Raw genomic sequence first — 13,598 nt, 5'->3', positions numbered from 1 at the left:
ACTGGGTATCAAAAAAATCATGTTTTTTTTTTTTAATGATATATATAAAAATCTTGCCCAAAGGGTTAAAAAGTATCCTAAACACAGTCACTTCATTGATCAAATATTACATTAAAACATCACAAGCTATATTAACAATAGTCATTAATCTGAATCTGAGCTGGCATCACTAGAAGAACTCCTCTTTCTCTTATGTTTCTTATGCTTACTCTTCTTATGTTTCTCTCTACTTTTCCTATCTCTATTCCGTTCCTTTCCATTATCCTCATCCTCACTATCTGCCTCACTTTTCTTCTTATGCTTCTTCGATTTTTTTTTGTGTTTCTTCTTTTTAACCTTCTTCAATTTTTCCTTCAGTTCTTCCTTTCGCAGTGCGGTCAGCGGAGTGAGGTATTCATTATCCGTTTCACTACTCGTACTGCTCACATCCAAAACGATTTCCTTGTCAGGGTCCACTTTTAGGAAATTTCTGCATTGGTAAGTCAAATGGCCCGCGTAGCCGCACTTCTTACACGCCGCCCTCGTGGTTTCCTTAGCCGGTGGTAAAAGTCTCGAAGCATATTCGTTATTCATGCTTACGCTTCAATTTATAAAATCTCTTCCAACTGTGCAATCAATCACAGAAGACAAAAATACCTCTTCAACTATTTTGAAAATGAGTAGTAAACAAACAGTGCAATCGTGTCAGCTGTCACTGTCAATATTGACATCAATGACAGCTGTCATGTGTCTAATCAATCAGCTTATGACATTCGTACAATTAATTAATAGAGACAACAATTAATTAGGAATGGAATAATATTAAAAATCTAAGATAAACCCCTTAAAAATCATTCTTAAATGAGTGATATGCAAAGTCCTAAGCAAAAATATTCATTGCGCAACGTTGCCAAATGTTTATATAACAAAAAAAACATTAGACACTTCCGAGTCGGATTTATTGACATTTATCAGATGGTTAACGTCACAACTATCAAACATATGTCAGCGTCGGCGAGTTGTTGAGCTGATGATATAACAATTTTAACGTTATTTAAATACTAAAAAGTGAAGAATTAGGGCTACAATGACCAGTACGCTCACCAAACTGTTCTCTGTATCAAGAGCAGGTAAATGGCTTAATTTTATGTCCTGCCATTTCTTTGTAACTAAGTTATTTTGCAAGTACACTCTTACAAACTATACCCTTTATACCCTTCTGTTTAGGGAGAAAACTTAAAACTTTAAACCTAAAGACCTCCAGGAATTCCATTAATATCACTGCTGGCCAGTTTAATATTCAATTCTTTCATTTATAATTGTAAATATTATAATTTGTAATTTGTTAAGGACAAAGCTGCATAAAATAGAACTTCCTAAAAAGATCTATTTATTTTGTGCCTTTACACAAATATGTGTATCACATTTCTTAATTCATTGACATCACTTATTTTTCTAGGTGCTCGATTTATCAGACCCACAATAAGACCTATGAGCAGCACTGAAGCAAAAGATGGTTATATCAATGTTTCAGAAAAAGATTACTCCATGGAATTTAAAGATATTACAGGTAAAACATTCTCTTTTATAAAACATTTATCACTGATTCTCTCTGAATTTTAGATAGAGCAGCCCAAGTAATCTTCCTCACTGAACTGGTTAGGGGCTTGGGCGTAACTTTGGCTCATATCTTCAAAGAACCTGCTACCATTAATTACCCTTTTGAAAAAGGCCCTTTGAGCCCCAGGTTTAGAGGTGAACATGCCTTAAGAAGATACCCTTCGGGGGAAGAAAGGTGCATAGCTTGCAAGCTTTGTGAAGCTATTTGCCCTGCACAGGTAAGACTTCCCTCTTTGACAATTTATGCAACTATTGTGAAAATCAACTCATTTCTATGGAATTATTTTAGTGTAAAACTAAACTAATGTAAAGCTAATAATATTTGAAATTTTACAAATGTTTGTTGGTGAAAAAAAGATTTCAATTTATTTTATTTAATTTGTTGACTTTTTTAATAACCAGTCCAATTCTGATAGAATATAATCAGAAGAATTAAACTAATAAATAGAAAGTTGATAAACTTGTTTCTCTGTGGAATTGTTCTATGCACCCTTGGCAATTTGATGTCTTGGGTGCTCTTCTGAATAAAAATTAGTAAATACTCCTGAGTTTATCATATCCTCAAATGTCATTGTATCTTGTAGAGCTACAAAAACAGTCTTATTAAAACTTATTTAAAACACTAATTATTTATTTATTATTATTTAATCAATACACGGGATCAACTCCATTTCTTTACTACATGTTTTATTAGAAATAATAGAAAAAAATTGTAAAAAAAAGGACAGATCTATTTTTGGAAAGAAAATTAATTTTAAGTACTTGCCAATATGGGTTTCAAATATCAAAAGGCACCAATGATGCCATCTTTGAGTTTCTAGAGAATCTTTATTTTAAATTCCATTATAAAGAATATGCTGTTGCGGTCTCCTGTCAGAAGCGTTTGATCGTGTGGATCATACATTACTCTTCCAACTTTTGTAATCTACGGAAAAGTACAGGGAACCAAAATGAGACCACATGGTGCTAAAAGCAACCCAAGGCTGGGATGTGATAAGAATACTAATGAGCCTTCAAACTATGGTGGGAATCTACCCACATCTCTTATCCAACTGTTTGGACAAACTTTAGATCTGCTAGAATGTATTTTAAAAAGGAAAAGCCCAGTAGTCTGGAATATATATTTGTTGTGAGCACTCGTGTCTTATTTATAAAATTTTGGTCGTTTACACTTTATAGACATTTATAGTTTTAGGGAAAATTCAAATTTATTCTTTCAATCATACATGACCTTTAGATATTAGGTTGTTAAAAATGGTAATTCAATATCTTTACCAATGCTGGTCAACACGGAAGTGCCACAGGGTCCCGTTTTAAGTGCAGTTTTGTTTTTAATATATCTTGAAAACTTGCTAAGATTAAATATTAATGATAAATATACAGCTTTTGCTGATGATAATACCATCACTTCACAGGAGTTGCACCAATCGCATTTGAAACAAAAAAAAAATTGTCAGTTTCTGTTTGGATCTGTGTTTGTCATTGAAAAATGATCTGTGAAATACTTGCATGGTGTTCATTTATTGCATTTATTGCAGCATTGGAAGCAAATATTTAGAAAAGAGAAAATTCTCTAAATATCTCTCTGACATTGATTTGTTTATTTGCATTTTTATATTTTTAATGTATTAGAGAGGCTGCCTCTGAAATAATATTACATATACCCATCCCTATGGTAAATGTTATAAATAACTCGTTTTCAAGTGGGCATTTTCAAGACTTCCTAAAAAAGGCTATCATCATACCATTACACAAGGGTGGGGATGCTTCATGTTTTTCAAACTATAGGCCAATTTCTCTTCTTCCGACATTGGCTAAAACTATAGAAAAACTTGTCAAGGTTAGAGTCATTGGTTTTTTAAATAGGAACAACGTACTGAATTCAAATAAATTTGGCTTTCGAGAACACATGGGGACGAATGACGGTCTGTTTTCCCTTTTGGATCAGCTGTACATGAGTCTAAATAGAGGTGAAGTTTCTGGAGCGGTTTTCTGCGATTTGACTAAGGCTTTTGACTCTTGTCAGTCATGAAATACTACTTCAGAAGCTTAAGATATACTGTGTTAGAGGTATATCCCTGAATTCGGTTGGTTCATATCTTACGGGAAGGATGCAGAGTGTGTCTTTATCTGGCTCAGTTTCCAGTTTCCAATCTGTAAGTTGTGGAGTGCCGGAGCGGGGTTGGTGCTGGGACCTGTGTTGTTTCTTTTGTTCATTAATGACATTTGCCTAGTGGAAATTATGGGCTATTTAACACTTTTTCCGATGATACAAGCATCTTGTGGAATCACTGTGACTCTCAGGCATTACAGAATATAATTAATAATGATCTGCTTAAGATCAAGGCTTGGTTTGACAACAATTTGTTAACTTTTAACATATCTAAGACTAATGTGCTTACCTTTAGGTGTGACCTTACTGACATTATTCTTGATAGAAATAAATTAAACAATACAGAAAGTTTAAAATTCCTTGGTATCAAAATAGACAAAAGACTAAATTTTGATTATCACTTTAAGAAACTTCTAATTGTTATGCTTTAAGAGTTATTTCTAGAGAGTTGGATCAAAGTTCAGTTAGAATGGCGTATTTTGTCCTAATTGATAGTAATTTGAGATATGGTCTTCCCTTTTGGAATAGCTGCAGTGGTTATCTCTTTAAGTCTTTGTTTGTATTACAAAAGAGGGCAGTTCGAATTATGTACAATGTTGGATTAAGGGAATCATGTAGGCTTGTATTTTTAAATAAAGACTTTGCCGTGTCTATTTATTCTTGACAGTGTATATTTAGTTCATAGAAAATATAGGCATCTTATTACACAAGGGCAATATAATACTCGTCAAGAACATGTAACCCATACTAAGAAATGCCCCTGTAAAGACATTATTTATCTATGATGCAAAAAAAATTATAACCATTTGCCCTCACAACTTAAGAAGTTCCAATGTCAGTGTAAAAAACTTTTGATTAGCTAGATTATTACACCTTAGATGAATTTTTTAATGATCGACTTGCATGAGTAATGTTAAGATTTATGTACCCACCTTATTTTATTTTGTTTTATTTTATTTTTTGTTTGTGTCAAGTGCTATATTTATATGGTATCTCAATTTTATGTTAATTTTTATTTGTATTCCAAATTTTGACCTATCTATATTATTTTATAATTTAATTTTATCTTTGTCAATGAGATGTTAATCTTTCGACAAAAAAAGCATGTTTGGACTTTGGCTCTATGAAACTAGGAACCATACCCAAATTGCCTTACCTATTCTAAGATCAAGTTTGACATTAAATTCAGAAAACTTTTAGAAAATCAGGGATTGGTTTTTCTGAAAAAGTTTATTATATATTACTATGTTACTATATATTACTATGGATGAATATTTTAAAGATTCGAGATGAGATTAAATTACTACTTTATAAGTTTTTATAGTCTGTATGTTTATGTTCAATGTGCAAACTTTTTGTATTTTTCTGTTAAATGTTTAATTATGTTTTGCTCTTCTTTATTTTTTTCATTTCCTTGATTTATAGAAGATTTATTAAAATTTGGCTTTGACCATGAAATATTTTTTTTACAGTAACTTGTGTTTTCGTCTATTTTATATAAAATTTATGTTAGGTACTAGAAGCTGACAATACAAGATTTACTTATATTGGTAGAATGGAGTGCACATTTACAAAGTATGGCAGAATTCCAAAGCATTCTGTCAAAAATTGACATATTAAAATTTTTCCTTTACATCCTTTTGAAATTGAAGTGTTTTACTTTAAAATCGCTACTTTTTGTCACAAAACTGAGTCATTTTAACATAAAATCCCTCTAAATTAAGTTTATTCAATTTTACTGCAAATTTGCCCCAATTTTAAATCACTTTTTTTTAAAGGCAATTACAATTGAAGCTGAAGAAAGAGCCGATGGGTCAAGGAGAACGACCCGCTATGACATTGATATGACTAAATGTATCTACTGTGGATTCTGTCAAGAGGCTTGCCCAGTAGATGCTATAGTCGAAGGTCCAAATTTCGAATTTTCCACTGAAACTCACGAGGAGCTCCTGTACAATAAGGAAAAGCTGTTGAATAACGGCGACAAGTGGGAAAGTGAGATTGCAAGTAATATTCATGCCGATCATTTGTATCGTTAGTTAATTTCATAGTTGTGTTATAAAATGTGTTATAGAATAATATAATCTATTGAAAAACAGTTTATTTGTCCATAAATGTTTACCGTAAAGCTTGGAAAATTATTGGATATTAAACCCTAATTGAACTTAATCTGAACTGAACAATAATCACATATTAATAATATCTTTTTTTTTAATTCTTAAACGATCCTCTTCATATTAAAAATGCCTATCTGAGCATTATTTTTACTCTTTCAAGTAGTACGAGTACTGTCTCTTGTTTCCAGGATACTTAAGGAAAGACATGAAATCAAGGATAAATAAGCGACGCGGATAAATGAGCAGACCGAGCGCAAACTACCGTCAAAACTATTTTATCCAGAATAATATTATTTCACTTTTCTTGATACACTATAATACCTTTACCTTATTATATTAATATTATTGGCGAGCTTCTAATTGGTCGTTGAATCTAAAAAGATTTGGTCAAAGCTTGATAGTTAGAATGTTCATTCTAGGGCTTCATTTGAAATCCCTGGTAGCCTTAAACTGCCCTGCTTAACGAAAGTGCCGTATTGCAAAACTTAGCAAAATTAGTTTTTTGGTCTTTGGATTCTATGTGCAATTAGGTATCTTATTGCTAAGTAAAAATGCAGTATATTCCATAAGAAATTTAAAAAAACGTCAATTTTATTTGCAGCATATACACAATTTACCGTACATACTAGTAAAAGCGCAGTATCGGTCATGTACCAAACTAAACCGCAGTAAATGATATGCATATACTACACTCTTATTAAGCAAGTATCTGTTACTGCTACCTTGCGTAGTAAAACTTCTTCAATTTAATTGAGCGCGTCAACAAATAATATTATAACATACACTTGTGAAGGCACAATCTAAACCAATACATCGGTTATCTATGTGTAATAAAGAAAATGTTGTTCTAAATAATTTTTTATCTACATTGGTTTCTTGTGATAACAAATATGGGGACGAGATATTAGGACCACAGGAACAAGATATTTTGCAGAACTTTCAGGAGACAGGAGAAAATCCACGAGGTGGTAAGTTTTTAGTTTTAAGTGTAGCAAGTCGTGCGATCGTGGTAAATGCAGAAAAAAATGCAATATTAAAATCTCAGAAGTTCGACGTTCTGAAATCAATCAGCAGTTTTGGAATTTGTCTTGGTTAGAACGGCGAACATTTATTTTTAATACCTGCAAACGCTTGGCAGTGAAAAGGCGACCCAAGTCTGCAGAAAGTGAGAAAAAACAAAATACTTTTAGTATTATTTCCCCGACGAAAAATTATAAGTTATCTTTACAAAAAGAATAGTCGCATATCACGAACGTTTTGTTCCAGTTGGCAAAAATTCAAACAATAAGCCATATGCCTGCATATGGCATGAGGGCATCACCGGGCGAAATAAAGAGGATATCGTCAGTACTTTTTATGCATTCTTTGTGAAATACAGAGATTCACCACGGATTATCTTATGGCTGGACAACTGCTCCAGCCAAAATAAAAATTGGTGTTTTTTAGCCTTTTTGATATTTATTGTGAATTCGGATGAAATGGCCATTAACGAAATAAACATACACTACTTTGTTCCGGGCCATACATTTATGTTGGCTGATAGCTTCCACCATCAGGTGGAAGCTGCCTTGAAGAAGCAGAAAAAGACCTATGATTTTAAAGATTTTTCAGATGCTGTTCAAAGTGTGAATAAGTCAAAAGTGGAGGTAAAGAAATGCAGTACTCGGATTTTTTTGTCTGGAAAGACTAAGTCATAAAAAATACAAAAGGCAGAAAACAGATTATATCTAGCAGACATTGTTAATGTAAAAGCTATAAGGGGAAGTTATGAATTAAAATGTAAATCTGATTTAACGAAAGATGATTATATAACATTAGATTTTTTATGTAAAAAAAATATGAAAAAAAATGGAATGCCTGCACCCTCTCCTTTAAAAGCACCATGTGGAGTGTCACTTGAAAAACGAGAAAGTATTCTCAAAAATTTAAGTTCTGTTCTTCCAAAAAATAGACAAAAATTTTGGGAAGAATTGGCAATAAACACTCCTCCGTAGTGGACAATATTTTCAGGCAAGGTTAAGTTTTTATTTTGTTTAGATTTTTTTTGTTTTTGTTAAAAATAATTCAAGATACTTTTACGATAAGATCTGGAAAAAGAATTTCAATTAGTTTTTTAATGCATTACTAGGCATATATGCAGCAAGTGAAGCTAGCTTAATAAAAAAGCCGTATGTGCGCGCATAAACGGCCTTGTTTGCTGTATATACATTTATTAGTAGAAATAATTATTTTATATTAAAACTGATTATTGGAAAGTATTCACAATAAAAAATTTGCATATAAAACATGTGTTTCATTTCCTAATTGTGAGCAGGGTTTTTGGTAACCATAAAATGAAAAAAGGCTCGATATCTCAAAATGGCAATTTTGCACTTACGGCACTTTCATTTAGCACGGCAGTAAAGATGTCACAAGAATTAGCGATTACTTTGCCAGTATAAGCGATAGGGCCATCCCAGTAGACCCGGAGCTGGTCAAATATTATTCGTCCAACACTATATTACCTTCATCGCATAACACCTTCAAATTATCAATCGTTACAGAGTATGATGTTTATAAATCATTTTCGCAGATTAAATCAAAATGTATGGGTATTGATGGGATAAGTTACGATATGCTTCTGTTTAGCATGGATTTTTTTGGCTCCTGTGATAACGACTATTTACAATAACTGTTTACAGAATGGCGAATATTCTATCATGTGGAAAACGGCATTAGTAAAGCCACTGCCCAAGACTACATATGTCGGTAGTCTGGATGAATTACGACCAATTAGCCTCTTGACGATCCTTGGGAAAATGCTTGAACGACTGGTTTCCGACATGATGGGCAATTTTGTCCACTCTCAACACATACTGCCGGATGTTCAGTCTGGATTTAGAACTTGTCATAGCACAGCAACGGCACTTAGCAGGGTTACTTGTTGCATATCTAAAAACATGGATGAATCAATGGTCTCCTGTCTGGTACGTTTAGATTATAGTAAGGCATTTGACCTTAATTACCATGATATGCTGATTGCTAAGCTGCACTTTTTTGGATTTTCTGATCAAGCTTGTGGCTGCTTCTCATCATATCTAAAGCATAGAAGGCAGGTTGTGGACCTTGATGGGACTAGGTCTGACATTGAATGTCTTTAACATGGAGTGCCTCATGGGTTCATTCTTGGTCCCGTACTTTTTGCCCTTTTTAGCGCTGACTTACCATCTCAGATTCACCAATGCTCATCACATCTATGTACTGATGACACTCAGGTTCTATGTTCATTTTATCCTGAAGATTCTTGCGAGGGACTTGTTGGTGTCAATGTTGATCTGGACAATGTCTCCGACTGGTCTTCTGGGCATGGTTTTGTTGTTTAATGCCAAAAAAAGTGTACACCTGATTACTGGGTCCGAGGCCGTCAGGGCTAAGTTCATTAGGTTCAATTTTACAACCATTCATATAAAAGGAGTAATTATCCCGTCTGTTAAATATGCTAGAAATCTGGGCCTTGTAATGGATTCAAAATAATCATCCATTATTCTCAAAGAGACTTAAGTATATGAACAAAGGGGAGAAGAAAGTAAACATAAAGTAAAGTCCAAGTCTCATAAATCAAGTGTCTATTTAAAGGTTACGCGTTTCGCCGCATTAGGGCATCATCAGACCTATCTAAATACAAAAAACTGCACACTGACTCACACTAACATAAATAAAAATAAAATAAAATAAGTTTATGCCATCGTGTATCGTTATTGACTCAACGCGTAACCTTTAAATAGACGCTTGATTTATGAGACTTGGACTTTGAGTTTACTTTCTCCTCCCCTTTGGTCTTGTAATGGATGTTACGATGAATTTTTGGCAGCATGTTTTGAAGAAGCGGTGCTCTGTTCACTTAAAATTGAAGAGCCTTTATTCTTTTAAATATGTTCTTCCTGGCCATATTAAATACCTCTTGGTGAAATCCTTAATCCTGCCACAGCTAGACTACTGTAACTCTTACTACAGCTACCTTACAGAAGAATATAAAACTAAAATACAATTGGCTCAAAATATGTGTATGCGTTTTGCTTATGGAGGTCGTAAGTTTGACCACATTACTCCATTATATATCAATAATAAACATTTAAAATACAATTTTCGTGTTGACCTCCACTTTGCTATGTTTGTATATAGAATTGTAAAATACAACTCTCCATCTTATCTTACAGAATATTTGACTGCAAGGGGAACTTTACATAACCTTAACCTTAGAAATGTAGCTCATTTTGATATTTCCTTTCATCGCACAACAAAATTTGAAAACTGTTTTGCCTACCGCGCGGTGGAATTTCTCAATTCAAATTATTTGCTGGTGGTTGGCTCTGGTCATTATTCTTTTAAGAATCAATACACCAAGTTTTTACAACAGATGATAGCTTAATTTATTTTTTTTTCTCTTCTCAATACTCTACGTCTGGGTTGTGTTAGTAGGCTTAAGTTGTCTGTATATTTATATTTATTTAACTGTTTACTTCTTATTATTGTTTTTTAACAGTACCGTAATTGTATGAATGTATGTATGTATGGTGTTATGGAAGATCGTTTTACGATCGTTTTGCGAATAACACCTTTTGTGTATATATGCTATATTAATGCACAATAAACATGATTTTGACTTTGACAAGTTGCGACATATGCAGATGACACGGAAATAGTGTTATGAGCGAGTAGTTGGGAAGCAGTATATTCTGAAGTAGAAGCTGATATGCGAGTTATTCAAAATTGGTTGAATACTAATATTGATAAAACATAAGAAATATACATAGCAATACAATAATATTAAATAAGAAATTATTTAATATTGTTGTTTAATACACCCAACAGAATTGCTTTAAAAAAAAACGACTACTACTTAATGTCCGAAGCTTGTTTATTTATAACTCTATAATTTATTTTCCAAAAATTATTCAACCGCAGCACATCAATACCACATACATTGTATATGGATCATCTGTTTCACCTAATCATCAAATCATTTTCACCTGTCACGACTGAAAATGCAGACTCCTTATTAATAAAATCTCATTTGCAAAGAAATATTCGCTATTTTGTTCCTTCCTATCGAAATAAAACGTTATTATCAAATTAACAAAAAAAGAAATAGTTAAAACATATGTACATCAAATTATTTACTCCCTTAATGTATTCAATCCAATGAAGCCTGCCCAATTGATAATAAAAAAATTAAAAGAAACAAGCCATGGTATACAATGGGCAGTTTCAGGGAAAAATTGAGAGCCTTTCATCACATACGTAAACTTGACATGGACAATGATTCATTTCGCGTCTTATTCAATAATTATAGGAGGATTTACACACACTATTGCTGCTTCTAAAGCTTTGTATTATCGTAGGAGAATTGATGAGTCACCAAATAAGTCAAAAGAATCATGGCATACTGTTAACGAGTTGATGGTAAAAAGCCGCACAACTCTTGTATTGGAATCCAATTTACATGCAGATACACTGAAGTCGAAGGAGAGATTTTTTAATTTAGTTTCCTTCTATGGAGATATGAAGATATTAGCTGCCTTAATACAGCAGGTTATTAGTGTACTAACTGGAGGATACAATATTATTAATAACTTTTATTAAGGGTTTCAACAAAAATTAAAGTAATGACAAATGCTGGGGCAATGGACATAATTGACTAAGTAATGGACATTATTTGGAGGCAGTAATGAACGCTTAGAAAAAATATAAATTTTTATTGCATTTTTAAATTTAAAACATTATTACATTTACATTATTTTTGTCTTGAAACCGAATCCTCTTTTAGAGAACCACAGTTTGTATAAATTGTGTGATTTAGAACATCCTTGCCAGGTGGTTTTGTTTTTATAAGTTTTCAGAAATTGGTAAAGCTCATGTTCGTCAATTTTACTTTCTACTCTTTCAAGAACTTTAAGGTTAAAGTCTTTCGAAAGATTTTCTTTTTCCTTAGAAAATGAAAAATGAAAATGAAAATTAATCGACTCGGAATACACTTTGAATAGTCAACATTATTTTTGTTAAAAGGGTACAAACCGCATTTCTTGAAACCATTCACTATTGTTGTAACTGTGGCATATTTATCTAAAAACACCTTTAAGGATTTGACCAAATGTGTATCTGTGTATGTAAAAATTTTCAAATTTCCGACCTCTGACAGTAAATTTGCATCCAGATTTTAAAGGTTTAAACACTGAAACATCGGCAGGTTGTGTTATGTGTATCGTATTTGGAAAAAGAGCTATTAGAACTATCCCATTATCATCACATAGGCTACTCGAACGAAAAGGATGACGGGTTTAGTAATATTATTGTCTTTCAAATAAGGTAAAAAATCATTGGAAATATATTTAAAGAACACCTCCGAGTTTATCCAGTCAGAATCTGAACACCCAAGTGCCCAGTTTGTAGGAACAGACTCCACTATAGCTTTGGGCATCTTTTCGTAGGGAAATATTAACATGGGTGGTGGGACGTGAAAACGTTGCCATTACTGTTATATTTTCTTTTTCATTGCAAACTCTTTCATAGAAATCTTCTTCATTTTTCGATGGACCTAAAACTTTTCAAATTTTTGGACATAAAGCAAACCCAGCTTCGTCCGCAATAAATATTCTACTCGGTTCAGTAAGAATGTGTTCTAGATGATTGGATTTTAAATAATCATTTATTTTATTGAACCAGTTTTGAATCAAAGACAGTTTCCTCTGCCTCAGAAAGCTCAGAGAATCATTCCATTTTTACAGCCTCTATTACTTTATGCATGTTTTCTTCAGAATATGAAAAAAAATCGTTTCCTGGCCTTCATTTTTCCCATGTTTACCCTAAAATATTTCCAAAGGGTTATTAAGGAACATAAGAGAGGTCAGGTAGATCTGCTAAGTGAAGCAGAATAACTTGTAGTGTTGGTGTTCTGCTTCCAGAAACATTTTTAGTTGGTCAATGTGTTATACAGGCCAAATGATGGTGGTGTCATCTGCAAATTATTAAAAAACAAAGTTATACACAGAGTGTATTAATCCTAAACAAGACCCTCATTAATGTTAGGAACATTATTATCCAAATTATATTGTAGAAAAATAAATATTATTTAAATCAGTATTTATCTAATCTGTTTGGATTATTAATTAATTGTTTAAGACTAAAATTACTAAATATTCATACTAAGTGATCTAACAAAACTAATAATAATTATTATTTTAGTACATAGAAAACTCGGGTTTTTTTGACAGCCACTTGTGTTTTTAATAAATAGGAGTTTTGAATCCGGATATTTCCGCAGGGCTTTAAATAAGTCTGTTACACCTCTTTAGGCTCTGTTAAAGGCCTGGGTTTAACTGGCGGCACACTACACAAACATGTACCTTGTGCGAATCCCCACGTATGTTTCCTTACTAGGAATGTGCGTAGCTTTCAAGTCTCTGCACAAGGGACTTAGTAGCCGTCAAACTGTCAATGGATACGGGAAAGGATCTGGTAGTCTGCTCTGCCTACTTTCCCATCGAAATTGAACTTTCGAGAGGAACTAGTCGGTGGCCTTGCGGACATGCCGGCAAGGTACACACTGCCGGCCGACACAGAGATCGGTACTGTCAACCTGACTCGTGCGATAGTCGCGGCATTCGAGGGCAATACAAAAAGACACTCGGAGACTCCAAAAGACAGTGCTGGAAGCGGTTCTGCAGTGACGTTAAAAACACACCCTCCGCGGCACGCCTGTGCAAAGTACTGTCCAAGGACCCTGGAACTAA

General features: G+C 33.3%; 2 protein-coding genes across 2 annotated transcripts; one reads left to right on the top strand and one right to left on the bottom strand.

The window, feature by feature from the left end:
* Positions 1–14: 14 nt before the first annotated feature.
* Positions 15–701, bottom strand: LOC126750549 (protein SREK1IP1-like). Its single transcript, XM_050460190.1, has one exon. The coding sequence runs from the start codon at positions 571–573 to the stop codon at positions 145–147; it is 429 nt and encodes a 142-aa protein (XP_050316147.1). The 5' UTR covers positions 574–701; the 3' UTR covers positions 15–144.
* A 240-nt stretch (positions 702–941) lies between these two features.
* Positions 942–5,810, top strand: LOC126750548 (NADH-ubiquinone oxidoreductase subunit 8). Its single transcript, XM_050460189.1, has 4 exons — positions 942–1,109; positions 1,439–1,549; positions 1,603–1,817; positions 5,491–5,810. The coding sequence occupies exons 1-4, from the start codon at positions 1,067–1,069 to the stop codon at positions 5,749–5,751; spliced, it is 630 nt and encodes a 209-aa protein (XP_050316146.1). The 5' UTR covers positions 942–1,066; the 3' UTR covers positions 5,752–5,810.
* The last annotated feature ends 7,788 nt before the right edge of the window (positions 5,811–13,598 follow it).

Source organism: Anthonomus grandis, chromosome 2, assembly GCF_022605725.1.
Source record: "Anthonomus grandis grandis chromosome 2, icAntGran1.3, whole genome shotgun sequence".
Classification (NCBI taxonomy): Eukaryota; Metazoa; Arthropoda; class Insecta; order Coleoptera; family Curculionidae; genus Anthonomus; species Anthonomus grandis.
This window is presented reverse-complemented; position numbering and strand designations above follow the sequence as displayed.